The 27,477-nt window shown below is 34.8% G+C and overlaps 1 protein-coding gene across 6 annotated transcripts; it reads left to right on the top strand.

Moving 5' to 3' along the window:
* The first annotated feature begins 1,896 nt into the window (after positions 1-1,896).
* Positions 1,897-27,477, top strand: LOC103998418 (helicase-like transcription factor CHR28). Of its 6 annotated transcripts, XM_018818371.2 has the most exons (13): positions 1,900-2,339; positions 3,768-3,846; positions 3,984-4,484; positions 4,590-5,542; positions 12,652-12,726; positions 12,832-12,909; positions 13,008-13,911; positions 21,741-21,871; positions 22,852-23,073; positions 24,534-24,686; positions 25,008-25,136; positions 25,239-25,448; positions 26,981-27,477. In XM_018818371.2, exons 1-13 carry the CDS (start codon positions 2,196-2,198, stop codon positions 27,083-27,085), a joined length of 3,684 nt encoding a protein of 1,227 aa, XP_018673916.2. In that variant the 5' UTR covers positions 1,900-2,195; the 3' UTR covers positions 27,086-27,477. The 6 variants fall into 6 exon arrangements, with proteins under 6 accessions (XP_018673918.2, XP_018673917.2, XP_018673916.2 ...); XM_018818372.2 differs by lacking the exon at positions 24,534-24,686 and having other exon boundaries at positions 1,898-2,339; XM_009419889.3 differs by having other exon boundaries at positions 24,534-25,136.

Raw genomic sequence — 27,477 nt, 5'->3', positions numbered from 1 at the left:
CAAGTAAAACTTAATAATATAAGTTACAAATAATATTTACTAATTTTTTAATGCTAATTATACAAAATAATATTTAATAATAAAAAATGATGATAATAATTATTGAATCAGTACAATAAAACCCATATAATGGTAGCATCATGATAAGACCAAAATCATATTTTTATGTGAAAATAAATATTATTTTATTATTTAAAACATATGTTTGTGAATTTTCATAGCTACATAATTATCCAAAAAAAAGTTAGAATTTAAGAATCACAAGTAATAAAAATTTTACAAGTATATCATATGAAAAAAATATAAATATCCATAATTTATAATTTTTTAAATTTTATAAAAAAATTTAAATTAAATCAAATAGACCTTTAATTAGGTAGCCAAGAATCAGATTATCCAAATTGGGCCAAACGAATTGGGTTATCTAGATTGGACCAACGGCTAGTCCAATCAATCAAACCAGTCATAATTGAGGAGTCAAAAGTAGGGTTTGGATCAAAATTAAATCTAAGCAGTCAAAATTAGGGGGTTTAAATCAGGTTAAAATCAGATTGACCAAGTTCAAAATTAAATTTGAGTCAAAATCAGATTTGAGGCAAAGTCACGGTCTTTGATGTTGGACCAACTTTGCCACTTAGGCAGAAGCGCAACCGTCTCTTACCGTGGCTTCCTCACCGCAGTATCCCACTGTGGCATCTCTGCCTAGCACGGCCTCCTCTCCGCGATGGACGACCTCGCTCCCGTGCCGGCGACGCCGTATTGTCGTTGCGCGTCGTCATTAAATTAACGCGACCAATTCCTTACCGCGGATGGCCGCGGTGAGGAGAAGCACTCAAACCAACGCCATGGGCCACCTCCATGGTGCCCTAAGCCCTCAATCCGGACGGCGCCCACTTCTGTCCAAATAGAATGACAACGATCAATAATTTACTTGTCAATTTTGAAGTAAAACACTTTCTAAGATCACTCCATGTCAGATTCCACACACACAAGTATTTACACAAGTCGCCTAGCTACATCTCTCGTCAACTTTCAGGTAGTTCCTTGTTATGTATATCGTCTCTATTTAGACATCTAGTACTTGAGTGTACTGTTGTATAGTTAGTAGATATTATGTTCGAGTTTATGTGACAGCGTTTACATCATTTAATGTAATATATCTAAATTAATTTAAAAATTCTTTACATGTATCTACTGATCTTCTCGATTAACTGAGACGAAAAGAAACCGGAAAGAGAGGTCAACCACTTCGTTCTCAATGTAAAATGAACGTCGATGCACGTTAAAGCGAGAGAGAGAGAGAGAGAGAGAGAGAGAGAGAGAGAGAGCTGGGGAAGGTTAAGGAAAGAACTTGCAAGTTGAAGCCGGTGGAGCGGAGACCGAGACTTCGGGTACCGCTTCGTGATCGTTTCTCATTGGATGAGGCCAGGCGCAGCTTAATCGGAGCTGGGAAAGGTTAAGGAAAGAACTTGCAAGTTGAAGCCGGTGGAGCGGAGACCGAGACTTCGGGGACCGCTTCGTGATCGTTTCTCATTGGATGAGGCCAGGCGCAGCTTAATCGTGGCCAACGCTGATGCCGAAGTGGTCGGATTCGTGTCTCGTGTTCCACCTCACGGACACGCCATTCCTCGAAGTTGCACCGCCAAGTACGAGAAAACAAACCGTAGAAACATCACGTCTGACACGGATTTGTAGAAACGTCAAGTACTTGAACTACTCGTAAGAGAGCAGTGACCCTACAAGACACGTGACAGGTACGTGAGCGAGTACGAACGAACGGGTACGTGGAAGTTATTTTTGGCGATGGTGGGATCTGCCGTCGGTGAATTATGCCCCGATATTTATAATAATCCAAGTCCGAGCCGCTTTCGGACTCCGGATAAGCATGACGCTTTTCCCGTTTTTATATTTTAGTGTAGCTTTCCTTCTTGTTTACTTTCCATCCCCGACCGACGCAATTCCGACTCAATTAACAAGATCTGTATCCGTTCTTGTTTTCTCTATCTAAACTCTGTCACGGACCCATCATTCTCTCCGGATTCTTCTACCCACGTTTCTTCCCCACCCCTTTCCGTCTCTCTTCTTCGTCATTTTCTCTTGTTCTATTTGTTTCTCGAGGTCGAGACTCGGAATTGACGACGACGGCGACTCCCCGGACCGCAGAATCAGGGTTTGGGTCTTCTCTCCCGCCGCCGATGGCCGTCGCTCCGGGGAATTCGTCCGATAACCTCGGCGACAACGACGCCCTCCTACTTGACGACAATCTTTCGATCAGCGTCGAGGGCCTCTACGCCTTCCTCGATGAGCAGCCTTTCGACCCGGTCGACGACCAGTCCCAGGTAAGTTTGCCTTCAGTTCGCTCTGAATTATGTTCTTTTGCGCATGCGATTATGACCCTGCCATTAGTTGTTGGTCTTTGTCTGTTTGCTGATGGATCTTGATATTCTTGGTGTTCTTGATTGGGTATCAGCTGCGTCGTCTATTGTGTAGATGGAAAAAGGTAAGGGGAGTTTTCTGTGTGTTGTTGGCATAACAAAGGGCATCTAACTTGATAGCTAAAAGAATCGTTGTAGTAGTTGTGATTAGAGTTCTGCAGTTCTGTCTGGGACTCGTGGAATCATATGGTGATTAGTTACTTCAAGTGGTCCTTTGTATCTGAAAGAAAGGACTATTGGTGGTGGTCCTGCCTCGATCTCACTGTTGACTCCTGCCATGGCCAATCTGAGACATTTCTTTTTCTTTATTAACTTTTTTTTTTTTTTTTTGCAACAGTTAGTTATTATTGATAAAGATCTGGGCTACTTTTTCAATTTTGACGTTGTACATATCAATAACTTATTCATGAGCTGTAAGCAATTGTCCATCATCATGTGGGTCAGTTTCTTCAGGGATTAGTTATACAGCTTTTGATAGAAGCTTTGGCCGTTAGCCTTTGGTGATTTTTTCTAAAGCTATGCCCTACAAACTCGAAAACTTAATGACTTATGCATGAGATTTATAGCCTAGAGGAACATCCTCTATTTTGCTTAATCATTGGTGAGCAAAAAACCTCTGGACGTTGGGTCCTTCTGAACATGTTAGTAAAGGGGATATTGTTCTTGACTTTGGTGAATCAGTGTCTTTTAGATGGTTTTAATAATGTTTCCATGAACTTAGTCTTTGAGGGACATTTTTGATAATTGATAATTATAACAAGACGTAGTTCAACCAATGAATACTGTTTCTAGTTTTATTCTATGAACATACATGCTAGAACTGTGAGAGACTAATGGATGGCATATGGTTTTCAGTATTTTACTATCTTAGTTGATCTTTTTGTACATCTACTGTTGAAGGTGGAGGCAAAGAATAAGAATTAGGAAGATTTTAACAGTAACTTGGAAAGACCAACTCTTTTGGCGTGGAGCTGACCTACGTAATGAAGCAAATTGCAGTTGAACTTAGCTACAACTCTGTTTACTGATGCTAGATAGAACCTAGACTCAAATATGGAGCTAATTAGACTTTGTCTGGCCTGTTCAAGCTGAAACATACTACATTGAGTGGACAGTTTTTAAATACTAGCTGAGGATAGCCTTTACAGTTTACATACCTAGTATGTACATATTTATTTTGGTGATTCATAATGATCTCATGTCTAAACCTTTCTTCAGCATTTAAATCAAATATAATACATGTCGAGTATATGTGTTTAGTCTTTTGTTTATTTGGTAGTTGTTTGCATTCTATTTTGGTTAATGCTAATTTCGTGGAAGTGTAATATGCAGATTACTTTTGAAGGTTCAGACCGAGGCAAGCAATCTGGTGGTCCAACAGATCCTGTTAATGCCTTTCAGCCTAATGCTGGTATTTGTGTTGTACTCTATTGTGTTATTATATTTTTGTGGAAACTAGTATTATGTGCTTAAGCTGTACCAGCTAAGTCTTAAGACAGTACATGCATGATAATTCCCTTTCTTCTCCTCTTATAATGTTATGTCTAGGGTTTTCGAAATCTTCAGCTCATGGAGAGTTCAATGAAACACTTGCTTCTCAATGGACAACATCAAATTTTCTGGGTGTATCAGATTGTAAAAAAGAAACAAATTTAGGATTTTCTTTTGGATCAGAACAAAGTTCCAACTCTCCCTTAATCCCAGTGAATAGTCACACCAGTGCTGTCTCAGCACATGCTGATTCCAAAAGCATGTTTGCTTATCCTTTGAGTCGTTTTGGATTTTCAAATCAGGAATATGATTTTAGTTCAATGAATTTGGTTGGAAGTTCCCATGATAGTTTGATAAGTAGCAACTTCAACAGTCAACAATTGCAGTATCTATCGAATTGTCCCTTTGGTAATGCTGAAGAAACAGGTCTAGATGTCTCACATTATGTAGACTTCGGTTGTGATTTGTACTCGGACAGTGATCAAAAGGACTTTGATGAGTTGAGAGCTGGAATTTCACAGCAGAATAGGTTCAAAATGTATGAATCTTATGCAGATGGTATGTTATCATTCATGGACTGCAAGGTGGAACAACATTCCCAATCTAATTTTGCACATGTGAGGAACATTTACGCTGATAATATCTCTGCTTCTTGTTTTGCAGATTCATTAAATACTATGACAAGAGAAGAAAAGACTGGTTTAACTGATTGCAAGCTCTATGATGACAGAAATGCTGCTCTGAAAAATTCTCTGGAGGAAAAATGTCTATATACTAATTCATCTATGGATGTTGATTCAACTTTTCTAAAGTCCATTATTTCTAAGTTGAATGCTACTGAGGCAACAAATATGGTGTACAATGCTCATGGCAATTGCTGTGTGCCATATAGAGAGTCTCCTACTGATGGTGTCTTAAGAGGTTTAAGAAACACAGTACAAGGTCAGTTCCCTCATTTAATTGTGTCACATCAGAAGGACGTAATAAAACAAATATACAATGAAAATGAGGATCATCTATATCCATTCCAGAGTTCAACTAGAAGCAGTGCAGTGGAGTTGGACAAAGCATTGGCATCAGTTGGGTCCTTGATTCAAATGGCAGATACTGATGAACCACTGCCAGACATATGTGTGGAGCAGAATTATCTAGATGATGTTAGTCTTAAGAGTGAATCTAGTATAGATTCCTCTCCACTACCATCTACTAGAAATTCTATCTTTGATAATATACCTGCCATTGATGCATCATTAAAATGGTTCCCTCATTCTTATCCAAATCTACACAATAAGCGGCAAAAGACTTCAACAAATACTGGAAGAGAAGAACTGGTGCAAGAATTTCATTACATACAACACAATAGTCTCAAGCATAGTGATGATGATGTTCTTAATGTGAGTTCTACGGTAAGCTGCATAAGTGTGGATGATGATGATGCTGACATATGTATTCTTGATGATGTCAGCAACTTTGCCCACCCACTTGCACCAACAGTGATTATAAAAAATCAGACAATGTTAGAGCAATCTGGATATATTCAGACATATCAGCCTAGGTTGGGAGGGACAAGGCTCAAGGCAGATGATGATAGATTAACTCTTTGGCTAGAATTGCAGGTTCTAGTTGCCTCTCCTTTGCTGATAATTAATTTATAAGTTCCTCTCTTAATAGTATTTGACACATATATTTAGATTTATTTCCTTTCTTGAACTAACCAAAAATTTAATTTGAGACAATGAATTTCATGTTAATATTAAATATTTGGTGCTTGACGATTGCTCGAGTGATAGACTCAGTTTAAGGGTATGATGCTATTACTATTAAAAATGAAGTTTTTTTAGTCTTTTATCGTTCTCTTAGTAATTGTTGCTTCATGATTTTCTTCTTGCTTAATTGCTTTTTTTTAATGATGGAGGGCAACATTGTCCAAATGTGATTTATAATTTGTATACCATTGCTTCAAATATTGCTGGCTTTTTCTCGTTAACAAGTGTGTGTTACAACTCTGTAGGATTTTTTTGATATTTATTTAATGTGGAGACAGATAAAGCAATTGATGAAACAAAAAGAGATGGAAAACAATTTAGTTCTAAATTTTTAGAAGTTAGTTGAAACAAACATTTTTTGTTTGTTTCAACAAACTTTTAAAAATTTTGAACTAAACCACTATTTTTCATTTCTTTTTGTTTTATCAATGGTGGGCTATGAGGTTGCCTGGAAGCGACCTATCATATCGGTGCTCAGATGGGGTGCCAAGTAGGCAAGGATTCTCTTATTGTCTTGGGCCAATGGGAGTAAAGAAGTTAGTCCAATAATAGAGGGTTGGATTAGCAACTTGGAATATAAGAACATTTTTAGGGAAAGGATTAGGATTGGTGGACACTATAATAAGAAGAAGAATAAATATTATTTGCTTATAAGAGACTAAGTGGGTAAGGAAAAAATCTACAGAGATTGATAATACTAGATTTAAATTTTGGTATACTGGAAAAGTTAAACACAAAAATGATGTAGGAATTGTTGTTGATAAGGATCTTAAGAATAATATTGTAGATGTAAAAGGAGTTTCAGATAGAATTATAGTTCTAAAATTTGTGGAAGGATAAGATATTTTGAATGTTATTAGTTCTTTTGCCTTCAAGTCGGAATGGATAATCAAACAAAAAGAGAATTTTAGGAAAACTTAGATGATATTACTCAAGGAATGCCTATAATCGAAGAACTTAAAAATGGAGGAGATTTGAATAGTCATGTAGGGAAAACATATAAGGAATATAAAGGGGTGCATGGGGGTTTGGTTATGGGGAGAAAAATGAAGATAGTGGTATGATTTTGGATTTTACAACTTCGTATGATCGTATAATTGTAAATACTCACTTTAAGATGAGAGATAACTTTTAATTACTTATAAGAGTAGTCATAGTTGTAGTCAAGTAGACTTTTTTCTTATTAAAAAAGTTGATAAAGTTATTTATAAGAAATTGTAAAGTTATACCTAGCGAAGGTTTGTCGAATCAATATAGATTGATGGCGTTAGATATTTACTATAGAAAATGGAGGAAGAAAAATATAGTAGTAAAAATTACTAGGACTAGATGGTGGAATTTTAAAGATGATAATGCAAACACTTTTAAGAATAAGATGGAAATGGAGGTGACTTGGAACATAGATGGGATACTATTAATATTATTTGGACTATGATAACAAATAAGACTAGGAGTTTAACAGAGGACATTCTTAGTGAAATTAAAGGTAAAGACGTAACCTTAAGAGAGAGCTAGTGGTGGTGCGAAGAAGTTCAAAAAAATATTTTTTTACTAATCATGTTTTAGCAATTGACATAATTATAAAATATATAAAATAATTAAAAGATATAAAGAATCTAAAAAAGAGACTAACATAGCGGTTAGTATGGCAAGATATAAAGCTTATTATAATTTTTATAATAAATTATGTACCAAAGATAGTGAAGAAGATATGTATCGAATTGGTGAAACTAAAGGTAGAGGTGTAACCTTAAGAGAGAGCTAGTGGTGGTGCGAGGAAGTTTAAAAAATAATTTTTACTGAAAGATCATGTTTTAATGATTGACACAATTATAAAAATTAAAAAAAATTTAAAAGATATAAAGAATATAAAAAAGAGACTAAAATAGCAGTTAGTATAGCAAGATATAAAGCTTATGATAATTTTTATAATAAATTAGATACCAAATATGGTGAAAAAGATATATATCAAATTGCTAAGGTTAGGGAAAGAAAGTGTAAGGATTTAGGTAATATTAGATATCTTAAAGACCAAGATCAAAGAATATTTGTTATTGATAGCGAGATTAAGAAAATAAAAAAAAAATATTTTTATAAATTATCTTATAAATATCTCACGTAGGACTTAGATTTAATGTTAAATAATAGTGGTAGATTTAATAATCATAGATTTATTTATAAAATTGGAGCTAATGAAGTAAAAGACAATAAAGAAGATGAAAATAGCTAAGAGTGGAAACTGATGACATCCCTATTGAGGTCTAGTTTAGGGGATGGAGAAAGAATTTTTTAATACTAATTTACAAAAGTAAGGGTGATATACAAAATTATTCTAATTATAGAGGAATTAAAATCATGAGTCATACTATGAAAATTTGGGAAAGAGTTATCAAAAGTAGGATAAAGTTTGAAACAAATAACTCTGAAAATCAATTTGGTTTTATGCTTGAAAGATTAACTATAGAAGCTATTTATTTATTAAAACAATTAATGAAAAAGTATAAGACGAAAAGAAAATATTTACATATCGTTTTTATTGACTTAGAGAAAGCCTATGATAGGGTTATTAGAGATTTATTATGGTAGATTTTAGAAAAAAAAGGTATATCCACTAGTTATATTAATGTTATTAAAGATATGTATGATAATGTAATTTTTAGTATTAGAACTATAAGCCAAGGTCTGCAATTTCGTATCGTACCAGAGTTTCGACATTCGTTCGTTACGGTATGAAATTATATACCGAGCGATATACCATTCTGTATACCGCTTGGTATATATATATATATATATATAACTCGGTGACGTCGTCTCTCTCTTCTCCCTGGCTTATATATATATATATATATATATATATATATATATATATATATATATATATATATACCAGGGAGAAGAGAGAGGCGACATCGCCTTTTCCTTCCCCATGCGGGGTGACGTCGCCTCGTTTATTTAAATATATAAATAAATAAATAAATAAATAAATAAATAAATAAATATATATATATATATATATAATCAGAAAAAGTCGACATCGGGGCGATGTGGCCGAACGTCGCCTTTTTCTAAAATATTTATATATAAATATAAATAAATAATAAATAATAATAAATAAATAATTATATATATATATATATATATATATATATATATATATATATATATATATATATATATAATTTTATTATTATTTTTTGTTTCGCCCGGTAGCGTGTTGTCCGCGTATCGATATGCCGTCGGACCGGTACGTACTGCCTGTACCGGGCGGTCTCATTCGGTATTGCCTAACCTGTACGGGCGGTATCATTCGGTATTACCTACCTTGCTATAAGAAGTGTGTCTATCGAGTTTCCTATTAGTATAGGAGTACACTAACGATCCACATTAAATCTTTACTTTTTTACATTGATAATGGATGAACTTAATAGTCACTTACATAATAGACCACCTTGGTGTATGTTATTTGCTGATGATATTGTCTTAGTTGATAAGAGCTTAAGTAGAATTAATTATAAGCTTGAGCTATGGTGGCAAGCTTTAAAACCTAAAGGTTTTGGATTAAGTAAAACTAAAGCTAAATATATATAATGTAATTTTAGTGATTCTAGAAATAGACAAGAGAATGTAGTTAAATTGGATAGACAATAAGTCCTTTTAAGTAAACGTCATAGGTATCTTGGATCAATTATTCAACAAGATGAAGAGATCGATAAAGATATTATTCATACAATGAAAACAGGATGGTTAAAATGACGAGGGACGTTAGGAGTCTTGTGTGTTCATCGGGACCTTTAAGATTAGAAGAAAATTTTATAAGATAGTTGTGAAACCAACAATCTTTATTGATTTGAGTGTTGGACAGTTAAGAAAAAACATATACAAAAAGTGTGTGTTGTCGAGATGAGAATGTTGAGATGGATGTATGGAGTTACTATGAAAGATAGAAAAAAAATACTTTTATTTATGAAGAACTAGGTATCGATATAAGATGAGAAAAAATCATTTAAGATGGTATGAACATGTGCTAAAGAGCCTCCAGATACAATAGTCAGAAGAGGTGAAATAATTAATATTAGAGGTACAAGGATAAATAGCAGAAGACCTAAAAAGAAATTAATAGAAACTATAAATAAAAATTTAAGTACTTTAAACTTTACTAAACATATGGTGTTTTATAGATCTTAGTAGTGGCAAAAGATCCATATAGCTGGGGCCTATGGCTTTGTTGTTGTTGTTGTTGTTGTTGTAGTTGAAAGTTGAAACAAACATTTTATGAGACATCTAATGATGCTAGCTTTTGTGTAATATAATTAATTACTTCTTTAGCATACCCTTAGATAGCTTTTGTGATATATATTTTATTGTTTCTAAACATTTAGGTCTTAGATGAGAAAAATTAAATAATTTACCTATTAGGTAATAACTGTTAACCTACCATTACCCCTATTTACACAAGTCATTAGGGATCAATTTTACCATCAGCAAGGTTCACCTTCTAGATAATTATAAATGATAATACTTAAAAATAGTGGAGATTATTTAATTAAAGAAGAAACTATGATATATTCATTTGGAAGATAATGAGTCACATTATGTATATCATATAACAAAGATTGAAACTGACCTACTAATAGCTATGAAGATAATGATGGATTTTACCAGTTAAGCTAGTCAATTTTTCATATCCTAGAGGGACTATATTTTTCTCATTTCACACCTGTCAGGTCTATATAGATTAATCGTTTTACCCTTTCAAAGGGCAAATGAAGCTGACTGTTGCTTCCTCCATTAGTAAGCAGCGATTCAGTCAAGGGTTGCAATTTTGTACCCTATTGTTGTACCATTCCTTGCTTGGATTAATATATATTGACTATTACTTATGTACTGACACATGGTACACTGATATGTATCAAAAGGGGAAGGAAGAAGAGGAGGAAGATAAAGAAGGAAGAGGAAGGAAGAAGTGGAGGACGAGGCTGCAATGATGCAAGGGGAAGGAAGAAGAAGAGGATGAGACAGTGGAGGAGCAGGAGGAGGAAGGAGGAAAAGGAAGGGAAAAGAGGAGACAGTTTTAGGAAAGAGGAGGAAGCCTACTCGAGGTCAGTGGGCAACACATTTATGGGATAAAAAAGGGATTGTGAGCTCCACACGTATAGAGAAAAGGGCATGCAAACATGAGCTCTAATTTGCCCGGTTTTGAAGTTTTTTAAAGTTAGGTTGGACCAGACCACCCGAAATGGGGGTGGTCCACGTCTAGGTTTGGATTGAGACCGAGCAAATTCTGGTCAATACAAAACTGATGAAAATGATTTCCTTGGTGTCATTGATCTCCATTTCTTGAGCATACATCGACTACTAGGTGAAAGATTGTTGCTTTTCTTTTTCCTCTTTGTTTCCTTTGATAGATGATGGACTATATTGATGTACCATAATAATGTTTTGATTTTTGTATCATATATCATCACTGCTTCTTATGAAACTCTTGATTGATTCAATTCTTAGTATAAATATGTAGTGTTCAAATCCATGCTATGTTAAATGACATACTGATTTCATCGCAAGCTAAATAATTTATTTGCATTCAGCCATTGAGAATTTAGCTAGAGAATTTGTTTTTTTTTCTGCCTTTTCTTTTAGATCCACTGAATTTTTTGGTTTGTCTGATTTTGGTGCAAGTGTGGGAGCTTATCTTAGATGTTAAATTTTCTTGGGGAAAATTATGTTTTCTTGGGAGCAAACCGCAAAGAGGCTGAATTTGATTTCCATGTGCTGACTCCTGTTTAATATTTCTAAGACTGAAAAACAGGAGACTTTTCTGATAGAACCTGTCATTCACATACATAGAAACTTACCCTCTACATGGTATTTGTCTAGTTACCACAATGACCACAAGTCGGATATAAATTCGCTAATTATGTCAATTTTATGAACCACTGGCATGATTCATTTGTAGTTATGTCAGTTTATTTAAAATTATAATGTTTCTACTATATTTTAGATCTTTATTCTTTTTGCTGTTCCTGGATGTTCTTCTAAAATAGGATTCACTCAGTTGTTTCCAGATCTCTCAGTGTCAAATTGACCTTTTCTTTGTCTGATCACTGCTGCTATTCAAGTTCTGATATGCCCTTTAGGTTCCTAGGTGTTTCTGCATTTTATATGCAAATCACCAAATGATTTTTTATGATTTCCTTCTTGAGGAAGAATAGAGAGGCCATTTTAGTTTACAAATCGAATTAAAGTCGGCCATAATATTCAATTTGAATACTTCTTGGTAATAATTTGATGTGTGCAATTAGATAAACATGTTATTGCTACAAGTATTGTTCAGCATTGGACTCTTTGTATTTAGTTACATAAACATGAAGCCCATCTCCTTGGATGATGGGCAAGTAGTAAACATAAGGTTGCTCCATTGCCACATTTGTTCCATGGATTTAAGTTGCAAATAGAAGACTATCTGGCTTCCCTAGAGTCAGCCACCCCATAGCTGGGAGCCTTATGCATTGAGCTGGAACTTTGTCCTTTGTTTTTTTTTGTATATAAGTTAATACATTGGTCGAAATACCTTGCTCTATAGTTCTCTTCCACCCATTTCACATTATTAAGATACTCTTGATCTCAGGCTGCTCTGCATCCTTGACAGACAAAAGTTTTGTACTGGATATATAAGGTTGTCTCCTTTTTTTGGGCTTATGATGTAATGTCTGAAAAGGTAAAACTATTTCATGCTATTGGTGATGCCTAGGTACTTTACGTAACATGTGTAATATGTTTTTAAGATTCCTTGTTTATCTCACTTTTGTTATGACAACTGTCGTATTGCCGTCTGTGTATCTGATGTATGTTTCTTCTTTCTGAGGGTTGCACTGATGTCTCTTCTATACCATCTTTGTGACAATAGCTGGTTTTAATATGTATGTACAGGCATGATAGAACTGACTTTAATTTTAAAACAGGATCTTTCTCAGCAAAGATCTGAGGCTATTCTTCCTGATGAGGGAATGATGTCAGTTTCTCTATTGAGACACCAGGTTCGATTGGATTAAACTTTTGAATAATATATTGATGGTTTGGTTGTTAAGGTACCTGCTTTGTGTTTTTCCCATTGCTACCTGAAAAGAGCATTTCTGTTACAGCGTATAGCTTTATTTTGGATGGTACAAAAGGAAACGGCCAGTCCACACTGCAGTGGTGGAATACTTGCAGATGATCAGGCATGTACAACATTTTGCCAGTTTATTTGTTATTTAATAATAGTATATCTTATGCAGTAACAAGTAATGATCCCATTTGGTTTCTGTCTATGTTTCAGGGACTAGGTAAAACAATATCTACGATAGCACTAATCCTGATGGAGAGATCTCCATCACACCAACCATTGTCTTGCATGGGTAAACAAGATAGACCGGAGTCTTTACATTTGGATGATGATGATGACTGTGGTGATTTCTCCGAGATTAATGGAGTAAAGAAGCCTCAGATTTCTGGTCTTATGGTGGACAGTGGATCCAAGAAAAGGGAGTACCCTGTGATGGCTGTACCGAGTAGGCCTGCAGCAGGAACTTTGATTGTTTGCCCTACAAGTGTACTTCGACAATGGGCTGAGGAACTGAAAACTAGAGTTACTAGCAGTGCTAATCTGTCATTTTTAGTGTATCATGGTAATAACAGAACGAAGGACCCCCATGAGCTCACAAAATATGATGTTGTATTGACAACATATGCAATTGTAAGCATGGAAGTCCCCAAGCAACCACTTGTTGGTGAAGATGATGAGGAGAAAAGAAAACATGATAGTCTCATCAGACATATGGCTGATAAAAAAAGGAAGGGTTCTCCAAGCTCCTCGAAAAAATGCATGAAAAATGGAATTGAAACACAGAGTGCATTACTCAAGTCGTCTGTTCGACCTCTTGCTAGAGTTTGGTGGTTCAGGGTAATTCTGGATGAAGCTCAAAGCATTAAGAATCACAGGACTCAAGTTGCAAGGGCATGTTGGGGTCTGCGGGCTAAGAGAAGGTGGTGCTTGTCTGGGACTCCCATACAGAATGCAGTTGATGACCTCTATAGCTATTTCAGATTTCTCGGATATCAGCCATATGCTGATTATGGATCTTTTTGTTCCATGATAAAGAATACAATAAGCCGGAATCCAAAAAATGGTTACAAAAAGCTTCAAGCTGTTTTGAAGACTATAATGCTACGCCGTACTAAAGGTGAGTTGAAAATTTTATTGTCGAAATGATTTTTGAGAAGACACTACTGATAGATGGTTTTCTCTAAAATTAAATGAGGAATTATAAAGTTATCCTTTTTTAACTCTACGAGTTATTTGAGGTATATTACATAGATATCTTATTTTTATCATCATTTTTGTTATTTTTCTTTGATCCCCTTATTGGTAATTTTTGTGCCATGTATATATTGCTCCCAGGAAAGGGGTATAACGTGATTAGCTCCTCTAGAAATCTTACTAAACCTTGGCTTTCATGTTCAATTTAACAAAATTTATGGGAGCCTTCTTATATGCGTGTGCATGTGAGACTGTGTATTTAATTTATGCTTTGTGTACCTGGGTATAGACTATAGTGTTAGGATCGGAGCAGCACTAAGAGGGCGGTAAAAGTAGCTCGGGTATAGACTAGAGATTTTGATTCGACAAAGAATGACTCGGTAAAAGTAGCTCGAGTAAAGTAAGGAGATGAAAACCAAAAGCTTGTTGTTATGTAAATAAAGTTTTCAGAAAGGTAAACACTCACATATTCAAGGAACACACCAATTTAAAGTGGTTCGGTCAAATGACCTACATCCACTTGCGAAGCCTTCTTTGATGAGGCTCCCAACTTCCACTAGCAAATCACTTTGAAGGGGAAGGACAAATACCCCTCCTACAACCTTTTACAAGTGGTTCACACTCTTACAGATTTTTCAAAGAGAAAGAGGGAGGTGAACACTTAAGCTATTGAAAATAAGACTTGCTAAAGACTTTGCTAAGACTTTTTCTCAATCTCTAACTTCTCAAAGGTTGATTTCTCTGTTGAGAATTGAGGGGTATTTATAGGCCCCAAGAGGATTCAAATTTGGGCTCCAAATTTGAATTGCTTTTAGGTTTCCCGGAACTGGCGGTGCCACCGCCTGAGGTTTCCCGGTGCTGGCGGTGCCACCGCCTATCAGTGTCTGACACTGACAGTGTACTAGCGGTGCCACCGCTAGACCTCTCGGGTTCTGGGCGGTGCCACCGCCCAGTCCAGTAGTTTGCTGGCGGTGCCACTACCGGAGCTCTCGTGTTCTGGGCGGTGCCACCGCCTAGACTATTTCAGCTCACTGGTTGGGCTCCAAACTTGGCCCAAACCAGTCCGAACTTGGGCCCAATTGGCCCCTAATCGGGCTATAGGATTAACCCTTAATCCTAACCCTAATTACATGCAAACTACGAAATTAAGACATAGTCATAAGCAAGTTTTTAACCGGCAACGTCGAGTTTCCTTCCGGCGAGATTTTCGGCGAACTTCCGGCGGACTTCCGATACACCCTCGGATTTCTTCCGGCGGACTCCCAGCAGGCTCCCGGTCTTGTGGCGAGTTCAGCGAGTCTTTGGCAAGTAGCCGAACCTTCTTGGTGATCTCCGCAAACCTCCGACGATCTCTCCGGCGAACTTCTGAAAACTTCGGCAAGTCCCCGATTTCTTCTCGGTGTTCTGGCAGCACTTCCGACGAATCTTCAAACTCTCAGCGGACTCTCGAACACCCATCGAACTTGACTCCGGTAGACTTGCTTTATGTCTTCAAGCTATCGTAGTTAATATTGCACAAGTAAAGTAAAACTTCGATCTAGACAATTACTCCTAAGCAATTAATCAGGTTGTCCGGCATGTCATTGGTCCCTCGACGCTTCGTCCGATTCTTCGGCGCATCGTCCTCTTTTGCGGCCTATTGTCCAATCGGCTAGTTGACTCCGCAATTTTGATATCCTTGACGCAATACCCGCTCTTCTTGGCCCGATGCCGGAATCCACGGCCTGAAGCCTTCCGTCGATACGTCGACCGATCCACCGGCCCGACGTCCAATCTTCTGACATGTTCCTCTGACCCAACATGATTTTCCTGCTTTAATTGTCTCATCCTGATCGAAGCATCCTGCGTCACTCAAAATGCAGATTAAATCATAAACACATATCAAGTGGTTTCATCATCAAAATATGAGATTCAACAATCTCTCCCTTTTTGATGATGACAATCACTTGATGACGGAATTAACCTTAACTCCCGGAGTTTTAACAAACTCCCCCTATCAATTTGCCATATTGATAGAACCTTGAATTCAAACTGAATTCAAGTCATTACAGTATTCATCGTGAATATTTGCAACACATCATCATGTGTAACATGATAATACTTCTCCCCCTTTGTCATCAATAAAAAGGAGAAGTATCACATTAAGTGTTTGTAATATAAGTTCTAATCATTTGCATGATAAACATAATCTCCATTTTTATCATCATGCAATCTAGCAATTAAAGATGTGTAAGTTTAGCAACTGATTGCTTCTTTTTAGGCTACAAGCTAGCAATTTTTACGATATGTAAGTTTTGCTACATACAAGCTAGCAAAAATTTCGAAAGCAAATGCAAGATAGCTTTCTTGTGTAAGCTCAAGATTCTTGTTTCTTATTGCAATGTGCAAGTTGCAAGTTTTGCTTATTGAGATAGGCAAGATAGCACTTTTGCATTTTTTGTTTCTTACGATAGGAAAGCTTGTGATGTTCAAGATAGCAAGCTCTTTCTTCTCTTTTGAGAAGTGTCATTTTTGCTTCCTTAGCAAAATGCCAAATTAGCAAGAGATAATGTTTTACATGAGGCAAGCAAACAATTTGGCAAGTGTTACATTTGCATCTTCTCTTTAGATGTGCAAGAAAGTAAGCAAGTTTTTATATTTTCTTGACTTGTGCAAGCTAGCTAATTTCTCTTTGAGATGACCCTTTACATCAATTCAAGATAGCACATTAGCAACTCTTTCTCCCCCTTTGTCATTGACAAAAAGAAAGGAAGACCCTTTACATTAATTTTTAAATCATAACAAAGGTAAGTATTAATCTTATTTGTGCATCATTATGTTTTCAAATTAAAATATGCACAATTTCAAAACTTTACATTTGTATCCTTACTTAATGCATTATATAAATAAATTAATCATTATGGGCCTATCATACATGATACATCATTTTGGTAACAAATCATAGCATTTATCAATATTTTGATTATGATACCAAGCATTCATCATTTAAAGCATTCATGATACACATTATATGCAAATATCATCACAATAAAAAGCAATTGCATGCATAGTTTCAAATCATAAATGTTTCAAATCATGATGATATTAATTTGTCAGATTGCATTCTACCATGCATGATCAAAACTTCTCCCCATTTGTATTTCATGCATAATTTCATTTCATCACATTAGGAATATCAAGAAGAATTAATTGGGTAATGAGATAAATATTTTATGAATACACGGAATTGTATAAAAATCATATCATAAGTGTTTCATGCATTCATATCATCACATGAAGGAATATCAAAAAAAATTTGGTGATGAGATATTACTTCATGAATACAATAAAATTCATATAGCATATCATGGTTTATTAGAATTAGTCTTCTTTTTGGTGAATAGCAAAAAGAATAGTAGTAGAACAAGGTCTCAATTTAGGCATATCAACTATTCAATCATCAAAATCATGATTCATCTAGAAAATTCTCCTCTTTAAATATTCAAAGAGAGAATCATGATAAACAATCTTGATTTACATAAAGTTTCAAAACATAATTATCAAGATCATGAATACTAAAAGACCATGAAACATTTCGACAAATCTCCTTTTAAATAGAAAACAATCTTGATTCATTCAATAGAAAATTCAAATTATAATTACGAGAAATCAAGATCATGATTTCAATAAAACCCATTAAATTCAAATCATTTTCTTAATCCATGAGATTCATAAAAATAATACAAATGGATTCATCAAAGTCAATAAGATAGAGAAAAATAATTTTCAAGAAAAATACTTTTCTCTATTTAGTTGTTTCATACAAAGTATACCTTTGTCCTTTTTGTGCAAAAAAAAAAAATATATATCATCAATCATTTCGAGTCAAAAAATAAATTGTCATAAAAACCATCAAGATTCTAATCATTATTTCAATCTACACATCATGAGAACAATAAATTTGCACTATAGACAATCTCATGTTTTATCATTCAAGCTAGCATATATTTTTGTAATTAGCAAGCTAACAATTTTCTTTTTCTTTTATAACAGTGATTCAATCATATCATGCGATAAACATATCATAATTACAAAGGAGTATTGAATCATAAAGAAAATCAATTTATGCATAAAATGTTCCAAGTATCAAGGTACATTTTCTCAAATTGTGGATACCAAAAAATCAAGAGAAAACAGCTTAATTATTTATTTTGAAAAATGTTCTCTTCGATAAAACGAGAGAATCATGATTAACAATCTTGATTTATAAAATGAATACTCAAGTTATAATTCCGAAAAATCAAGAGAAACCATGATTCATTTTAACAAATCTCCTCTTAAATAAATAATGTAAAGAATTTTTAGGAAATCATAAAAGAGATAGAATTTATTCAATCTTGTAAGAGAACAAGACATTAATTCATGTATATAGAATCTTGACTTAAGCATAAGAAATCTCAATTTATAAATTTTAAAAAATAAGATAAAGCTCATTTAAATCATCAAATCAAGATCATTTTCAAGAGATTCACAAAAGTGATATAAAAAGATTAATTAATTTCCCTTTTTGAAAAATTGATAAAGTCGGAAAAATAATTTTTTTAAGAAGAAACATTTCCACTTTTTAGTTGTTTTAATTCATGTGATTTATTTCATACATGCATGTTCTTTTCTTTTATGACAAATAAAAACATGCATCAATATTTAGGATCGAAAAAAAAAAACACAAAAATCATTATGTATAGCTTTTAAAATCTCATGTATAAAATCGTCAATCATGGTATCAAAACATTTAATATTTTCATTACATCATTATGCATTGGTTTCATTGAACATAATTTTGAATGATTCTTATAGATAACTAAAACTTCTTTAGTTTTAATTTATGTGATTGACTTTATATTAGAATGTTCAAATTTTGTTCTTATGTCAAAATCATACATCATGTTTGAAAACCAAAGACAAGGTTCATAAAAAATCATGAAGCCTTCCATACAAAAGCCATGCAACGTCATTGAAAATCAATATGGAAATCATCAAAATACACATTCTTGCTTCTCAAGCACATAAATAAGATTAATCTTACTAGGTGTACAAGCATTAGATTTATATCTAACATTTTATTGTATTAACATAAAACATATAATTTTCATTGTCATTTTCAAAATTATGAGCATGATCATATTTTTGCATTTTCATTTTTAAACGTTTAATTTTCAAGAAAATTGATTCAAAACTAAATTACAAAAAAAAGTGCATTATGAAAAGCATTATGTAATTTCGAAGTAAATTAGGGGAATTTCGATTACCTCATCATTGAAAGCGGTTAAGATGTAGTTTGCCACATTGCCTTTCCTGATTTTTCTCTTCGCTTTCGGAGGAGCTCAATTCATCCCAATTTTTGTTTTTCTTCTTGCGTTCAAAGCAAGTAGTTTTGTTCTTTTTGCTTTTTAATTTTTGTTTCATTTGTAATTTAAGTTCATCATCACTTGAGCTTATGCTCGAGTGGTCTTCATGTGTTCTATGTCCCAAATCCTTCCTGTCCTTTGAAAGGTTGTTCTTGAGTTTCCTTTTTGTCACATTATTCATTTCGTATGTCATTAAAGACCCAATTAGTTCTTCGAGTGGAAATGTTTTAAGATCCTTGGCCTCTTGAATGGCCGTAACTTTTGGATCCCAACTCATTGGAAGGGATCTTAAAATTTTAGTTATTAGTTCAAAATTAGAAAAATCTTTACCAAGAGCTTTGAGTCCATTGATGACATCTGTGAAACGGGTGTACATGTCTCCGATGGACTCACTTGGTTTCATCCGGTGAATTAGTGCAGCGGATTAAAACTCGTAAGTTTGAAAACGATTTCGTAAATGCTTAGAGATTTCGATTCGACAAAGAATGACTTGATAAAAGTAGCTCGAGTAAAGTAAGGAGATGAAAACCAAAAGCTTGCTGCTATGTAAATAAAGGTTTCAGAAAGGTAAACACTCACACATTCAAGGAACACACCAATTTAAAGTGGTTCGGTCAAATAACCTACATCCACTTGCGAAGCCTTCTTCGATGAAGCTCCAAACTTCCACTAGCAAATCACTTTGAAGGAGAAGGACAAATACCTCTCTTACAACCTTTTACAAGTGGTTCACACTCTTACAGATTTTTCAAAGAGAAAGAGGGAGGTGAACACTTAAGCTATTGAAAATAAGACTTGCTAAAGACTTTGCTAAGGCTTTTTCTCAATCTCTAACTTCTCAAAGGTTGATTTCTCTGTTGAGAATTGAGGGGTATTTATAGGCCTCAAGAGGATTCAAATTTGGGCTCCAAATTTGAATTGCTTTTGGGTTTCCCGGTACTGGCGGTGCCACCGCCTGTCAGTGTCTAACACTGACAGGTGTACTGGCGGTGCCACCACCAGACCTCTCGGGTTCTGGGCGGTGCCACCGCCCAGTCCAGCAGTTTGCTGGTGGTGCCATCGTCGGAACTCTCGGGTTCTGGGTGGTGCTATCGCCTAGACTATTTCAGCTCACTGGTTGGGCTCCAAACTTGGCCCAAACTAGTCCGAACATGGGCCCAATTGGCCCCTAACCGGGTTATAGGATTAATCCTTAATCCTAACCCTAATTACATGCAAACTACGAAATTAAGACATAGTCATAAGCAAGTTTTTAACCAGCAACGTTGAGTTTCCTTCCGGCGAGCTTTTCGGCGAACTTCCGGTGGACTCCCAGCAGGCTCCCGGTCTTATGGCGAGTTCAGCGAGTCTTTGGCAAGTAGCCGAACCTTCTCGGTGATCTTTGCGAACCTCCTACGATCTCTCCGGCGGACTTCTGAAAACTTTGGCAAGTCCCCGATTTCTTCTCGGTTGGTTCCGGCTGCACTTCCGACGAATCTTCGGACTCTCGGCGGACTCTCGAACACCCATCGAACTTGACTCCGGTAGACTTGCTTTATGTCTTCAAGCTATCGTAGTTAATCCTACATAAGTAAAGCAAAACTTCGATCTAGACAATTACTCCTAAGCAATTAATCAAGCTTTCCGGCATGTCATTGGTCCCTCGACGCTTCGTCCGATTCTTCGGCGCATCGTCCTCTCTTGTGGCCTATTGCCTAATCGGCTAGTTGACTCTACAACTCCGATATCGTTGGTGCAATACCCGCTCTTCTTGGCCCGATGCCCGATTCCACGACCTAAAGCTTTCCATCGATACGTCGACCGAGCCACCGGCCCGACGTCCAATCTTCTGACATATTCCTCCGGCCCAATATGATTTTCCTGCTTTAATTGTCTCATCCTGATCGAAGCATCCTGTGTCACTCAAAATGCAGATTAAATCATAAACACATATCAAGTGGTTTCATCATCAAAATATGAGATTCAACATATAGCATCATTACACACACAACTACTACTTTGCGACAGTCACTGGAACTACTAATTTTAATCATTCCAAAGATCTTCATACCCCCTTATTTTCTTCAATTCTTATATGGACAAATAAGTCAATGTTAGTTCAATATGGAACATGTGTTTATAGTGGGAGGTATAGAACAAATTACGCATTTGGACTTGACATTAATGCATACAGTTGCTTGGGTCGCATTCCACTTCTGGCTGAAGGAACATTTTCTGGTTTTCTTTACAGCTCTAAATATCTGAAAATAGCTTCAGTTTCCATTACTTATTCACCAAGCACACTTACTAATTATAGTAGCTTCATTTTACTTTTGTATTTTCTTGTTTAGTGACTAATTTTTCTTCATCATCATTCCATCTTCAGGCACTATGATTAATGGTGAGCCTATTATTACCCTGCCGCCAAAGATTGTCACTTTGAAGAAGGTGGACTTCTCGGAAGGGGAACGGGCTTTCTACACTAATCTAGAAGCTGAATCTCGAGAGCAGTTTAAGGTGCATTTATGCTTCTTGATTGTCTTTAATTGTTGCTTTTATGATGAATCTTGGTTTTTGTTATCTTAGTCAACAAGCTATGGACTTGAAGAGAAACCCAAATTATGAGCTAATCAAGTTTGCTAGATTTGGAAGTTTAACTAGTGATGGAATATGGTTATGTTTGGGAACACATTTGCATTTTTAATATGCAGCTAGAGAAAGTGATTTTAGTAAATGTGTAGTTGTGAAATGCTTCGAGTGTTTGGTAAGCAACAAGTGAAAACTATATTTTAAATGTGCATTGACGTAAATGGTGTTTGGTAAAACTATATTTGAGAAGTCCATTGAATATTTTGTGACAAATTAATCTTTTTAATATTTTGAATATTTATTTAAAAACAAATACATATTTTTTTATTTGAATTAATAAGTAAATAAATAAAAGTAAAAAAATAATGTGCAATCCTATAAAAAATTTGTATGGCTCAGATATATAATAAATAAAAATATAATCATATAAATAAATATAAAAATCTTTAAAATTGAATGAATAAAATTTTATCATATAGAAAATATAAATCATATTGATTTCTCACTAAATCATTTTGGCAATCTTGTAATTGTAGATAAAGCCATAGGGCACATTCAGAATTTAAAATTTACATTAGCATCTTGTAAATGTTGAAATGTTAATGCTACCCTGAAGTAACCTTAGCATTTAAGTATTTTCAATGCAGCATCCAGTTCGGATGCGACTAAAAAAAAGAAAATTATCAAACATCAATTTACATTTGAAATGTGCATTGAGCTGTCAATGCACATTTCAAATGTGTTCCCAAATGCACCTTATATGATCTTTCTTTATCCAGCACAAGATCTTGTATATAGTTTTTATTCACAAATTATGTTTTTATTTTAAATCTTTTAAAATATCTGTATGAGTTGGATATGGTGTTGGAGAGGTTTCAAGTTGAAACTTTTGCTTTTTGCATGCTCAGGTTTATGCAAATGAAGGGACTGTCAAGGAGAACTATGTGAATATTTTGTTGATGCTCCTACGTCTTAGGCAGGCTTGTGATCATCGCCTTTTGGTAAATGGATGTAGTTCTAATTCTGTCAAGAGCTCTTCCATAGAAATGGTTAAGAAACTTCCTGAAGGGAAACAGAATCATCTTTTGAGTTGCTTGGAAGCTGGCTTAGCTATTTGTACCATCTGTAATGTAAGTATGTCATTTGTGATTAGTCAAGATGGATATATTCCCTGTCAATTGGAATCTTTATATAACTACAAATTTGTTTACATATTGATTTCATAACATAGTCTGTTTACTCATTTTAGTTACTGAAATATTTTCCAGATCGGGTGCATGGAACCTTGAAATACTGTGGTGCTTAAACATTATTTCAATTGAGTTCAAATATTCTTTCTATTGATGCATTTGCTAATCAAAGGACTATGCACAGTTTATGTGGATTACTATTTAATTCATATTATCTTGTCATCAATGCAATTCACTACTATGATGTTTTTTCGTTCTCTTATTTTTTTCTCTTTATTTTATAAAATATTTTACTTAGACACTTTTACACCATGACTCATTTTTGACACTAAAGTACAATGAGGAATGATGGCAAACATTTGAGCTTTGGTAATGCAAGGTAGAAGCTGTAATCAATCTAGTTCAATTTATTTCTCAACCTTATGACCAGAATTAGATAGATTTGATAAACTTGATCAAATTCAACTAGATTCTGTTGGTTTTGGCCAATTTCAATGGTTTCATAAGCTAAAAACATGTGATAAGTAGAAGGAAGAAGATGCTGAGGTGGAAGAAAGGGAAAAAAAGGAAATTTACAACTATGTTTATGAAAAAGAGGAGATATTTAGTTATTGATAATATTGTATTTTTTATTTGCTGTAATTATCGTGGTTGACTGGTATCATTGTGTTGTTTATTAACTGCTAGAATATAGAGGAAAGCATGTGGAGAATAGAATGGGATGACAAGAGTAGCACTTGACCTCTTAATAAAAAAAATATGCCATAATAATAGGATGTCTGAATAATAATTTTAATTTCCACGGACACTCTTCTCAAGTAAGATTTTCAATTATTTCTACTTGCATTTTCTAATATTTCATCCATATAATGATTAGAGTTGCCTTGAGCCTACAATGGGATATATCATTATCTCAAAGCTATAAGTAAACAAGTCATGGGATTTTTGTATTATATATAATTAATGCTTACTATAGTAATATTTTATACTATATGACTAATATTTGTTTTTAATATTATTCTCATAATTTTTATCTAAATAAAATAACAACAACAAAATCATAAGTCCCAACTATTTGGGGTTGACCACATGGATTTTTTGCTATCATTGATATCTATAAAGAGTCAGATATTTAGTTAAGAGAGAGTATTTATGTCTTCATTTATACTTTATAGTTTCTGTTAAGGTCTCTTAAGGTCTTCATCCACTTCTCCCCATACCACTAATAGAATCATTCCATCTCTTTTAATGACTGCATTCGTCGGTTTCCTTATCACATGTTTGTACCATCTTAAACATATTTTTCTACTTTCTGTTGTTTCACCACACATGATTACAAATTTAGTAGTTATAGGAGAGATATATGACCCTATATCATTAAGATTTTATTATCTTTATAGGATCCACCTGAGGATGCAGTGGTTACAGTCTGTGGACATGTTTTCTGTAATCAATGTATTTGTGAGCATCTTGATGGGGATGACAACATCTGCCCTTCAGCTGACTGCAAAGTTCGATTAAATGTTTCTTCAGTATTTTCCAAAATTACATTGGTAAGTTCTATACGGGACTTACCTGGTAACAGTTGCAGCTCCAGCTGTTGCAGTTCTAAAATGGTAGATGCAGTTAAAATTAGTGGAAATAGGTCGTCTTCTTATTCTTCTAAAGTAAAAGCAGCTATTGAGATCTTGCAATCACTGCCTAAATCTCAATGTTCTCTTCCAAACTGCAACTATGAGAAATCTAATGGAGAAACTGATGGCTCCTTGCAACATGGTGTCACAGTTTCACAGAGATGTTCTGTGCATACAAATGATGGAAAAAACTTTGATCTAAAGTGTCAACCATCTGAAAAGGCCATTGTCTTCTCTCAGTGGACAAGGATGCTGGATTTGTTGGAGGTTCCATTGAAAGATTCATGTATACAATATAGGAGGCTTGATGGGACAATGTCCATTGCTGCTAGGGAGAAAGCAATTAAAGATTTCAACATGCTTCCAGAGGTCTGCAATGAATTTATGCAGTGCAATGCTCTGTTCATTTAGCTTTCTGAACCCCTCCCTTTTGTTTTTGTGCTGCATGTAATGGATGTTACTTTGTTGCAGGTTACTGTAATGATTATGTCCCTGAAAGCTGCAAGTCTTGGTCTGAATTTGGTAGTGGCCTGTCACGTTCTTCTTCTCGACTTATGGTGGAATCCTACTACTGAGGACCAGGCAATTGACAGAGCGCACAGAATTGGGCAGACTCGTCCTGTCACTGTTTCACGCTTAATGGTCAGGAACACAGTGGAAGATCGCATCTTGGCTCTCCAGGTACCATATCAGTGCAGCTGAACACTTCAATTGATTCTGATGCTGATTTTCTTATTCCAAAATTTCTTCAGCTTATGTAAATCCTTTCTGAAGAGTCTCCTGCAATGTGCTAGCAGAAGAAATTGGATATAGTTGAGCAAGTGCAGGACTTGAGATAAGCTTTTGTTGGTCTGCAAAACAAGACCCATTTAGCTAGTTAGAAGTAATTATTTGTCCATAGAACTTCTTGAGTTCTAGTACTATAATCTTGAGAAAAGTTTTTCTATTTCAAGGTTAAAAGTTTCTGATTATGGTCTTGGCCCATCCCAGAGAAGTTTGGTTTCAGCAATTCATGTGGTTTTAGATGGTCTATTAGTTTTTCTATGTTTAGAGACTATAATATCAAAGGGTTAAGAAAAAAATTGGTTTACCAGAAAAGGGCTTTAGTTTGTAAAAATAACTAAAAGAGCTCATGGTTCCAAACATTTCACTTTAAGTGATATTCTAAATTTACCTAGCTTTTTGAATGATAACCCAAGTTTCCTGTCCTTTTCTCCTTTTTCTATGATTTGATCATTTGAAAAACAAGAAAAAAAGATGGGGTAAGAAGAAAGGTGCTGTCTGATTCTATTTTAAAAAAATATTCATTTGGTTTTAACAATAACAGAGCTTTAAATTTTCTGGCTTATGCTTGCATAGTTATACTTGTATGCACACATAGGACCAAGTTGTCACTAAAAGATATAAAGGAAAGCTTAAAATATCAAATTAGCCATTAATATTTTACTTCCTCTAGAATTGGTTGAGATCCAACTGAAACTGCTCAAACTCCTACAGACCTTGAAATTGTTCAAAAATCTAGTGGTTTCTAACTTATTTGGCTGAATCCAGTTTACTTAGTTGAAGCATTTTATTGATATAACCTCATCATTCAAGGTTAAACTAAAAGTGATTTTTTAATTTAAACAGGTTCAATAGATTTAGACAAGAATGTGATTGTTAGTTGCTGAGTTTTGTTTCTTGACAATTTATGGTTTGAAATGAGGAAGAGTAAGAAACAAAAAAGAAGAGTATATGAGTGTGAGAAAAGACCTGTAACAGCAGAAGAAAGAAATGTTTTCTTGAAGTCTGTGCAAGGGTAAACAGCTAGTACTTTTTTTAAGTTACCTTGTAGAGACAGATGACAAAATTTGTAGCTTCCACTTTCTTTATTTAACCTCCTTTCTAATAAAAAATATTGGCTATTTTGTTGATGTTAAGTTTCTCTTCCTAAAATAAATCCTATTGTGTTAGATCTTGAACTAGTTTTTATGGATATGCCAGATTGTTTCCTACAGAAAGGAGACAAGTGATATAGGGGCATGTAGGAGAAAATTTCAAGCTTTGATGTGTTACTCAAGTCTTAGTGTAGGGAGATTAAATAATTTAAAGTCATACTTTCCAAATGAATTTTTTATCAAAGTGGTCGTCTTTTAAAGTTGGATCCTTTTTCGATGCTTATGATCAAATGATTGAATTGTTTGCATGAAGTGTTGTAGTATATTTGTTTACAGGAAAAGAAGAGGGAGATGGTAGCTTCTGCATTTGGCGAAGATGAATCAGGTACTCGCCAAACTCGCTTGACAGTGGAGGACCTAAACTATCTGTTCAATGTGTAGCCCTCGATTCATTTTTGTACAGTTTTGGTCGCTAGCTAACCTAATAGCACTCAGAACAAAAACTGTCTGCATTGGATTCTCTTACATGAGGTGCTCTCTGCTCTGGAGATGCACCTGAAAAGATCCTAACCAGCTTATCTGTGAATAGCAGCAATACGGACATTCCACAGTTTCTTCCTTTTTTTTTTCTTTTTCCTTTTTGGGGTCGTTGTGGTTCAGCATAATGCCTCTTCAGGGATATTTTACGACAAGGATAGAATATTTTTAGAAAATTCTATTGAATTCAGCATTGTAAATCTTTCAATGCCATTAGTGTTGTGAAAATTATTTGATGGTACATTTGTCTTAATCTCAGAATCAATTATAATTTGGATATTCAAAATTTTGCATGA

Source organism: Musa acuminata, chromosome BXJ2-9, assembly GCF_036884655.1.
Source record: "Musa acuminata AAA Group cultivar baxijiao chromosome BXJ2-9, Cavendish_Baxijiao_AAA, whole genome shotgun sequence".
Classification (NCBI taxonomy): domain Eukaryota; kingdom Viridiplantae; phylum Streptophyta; class Magnoliopsida; order Zingiberales; family Musaceae; genus Musa; species Musa acuminata.
Note: the sequence above shows the minus strand (reverse complement) of the source record. Positions and strands in the feature narration are given on the sequence as shown.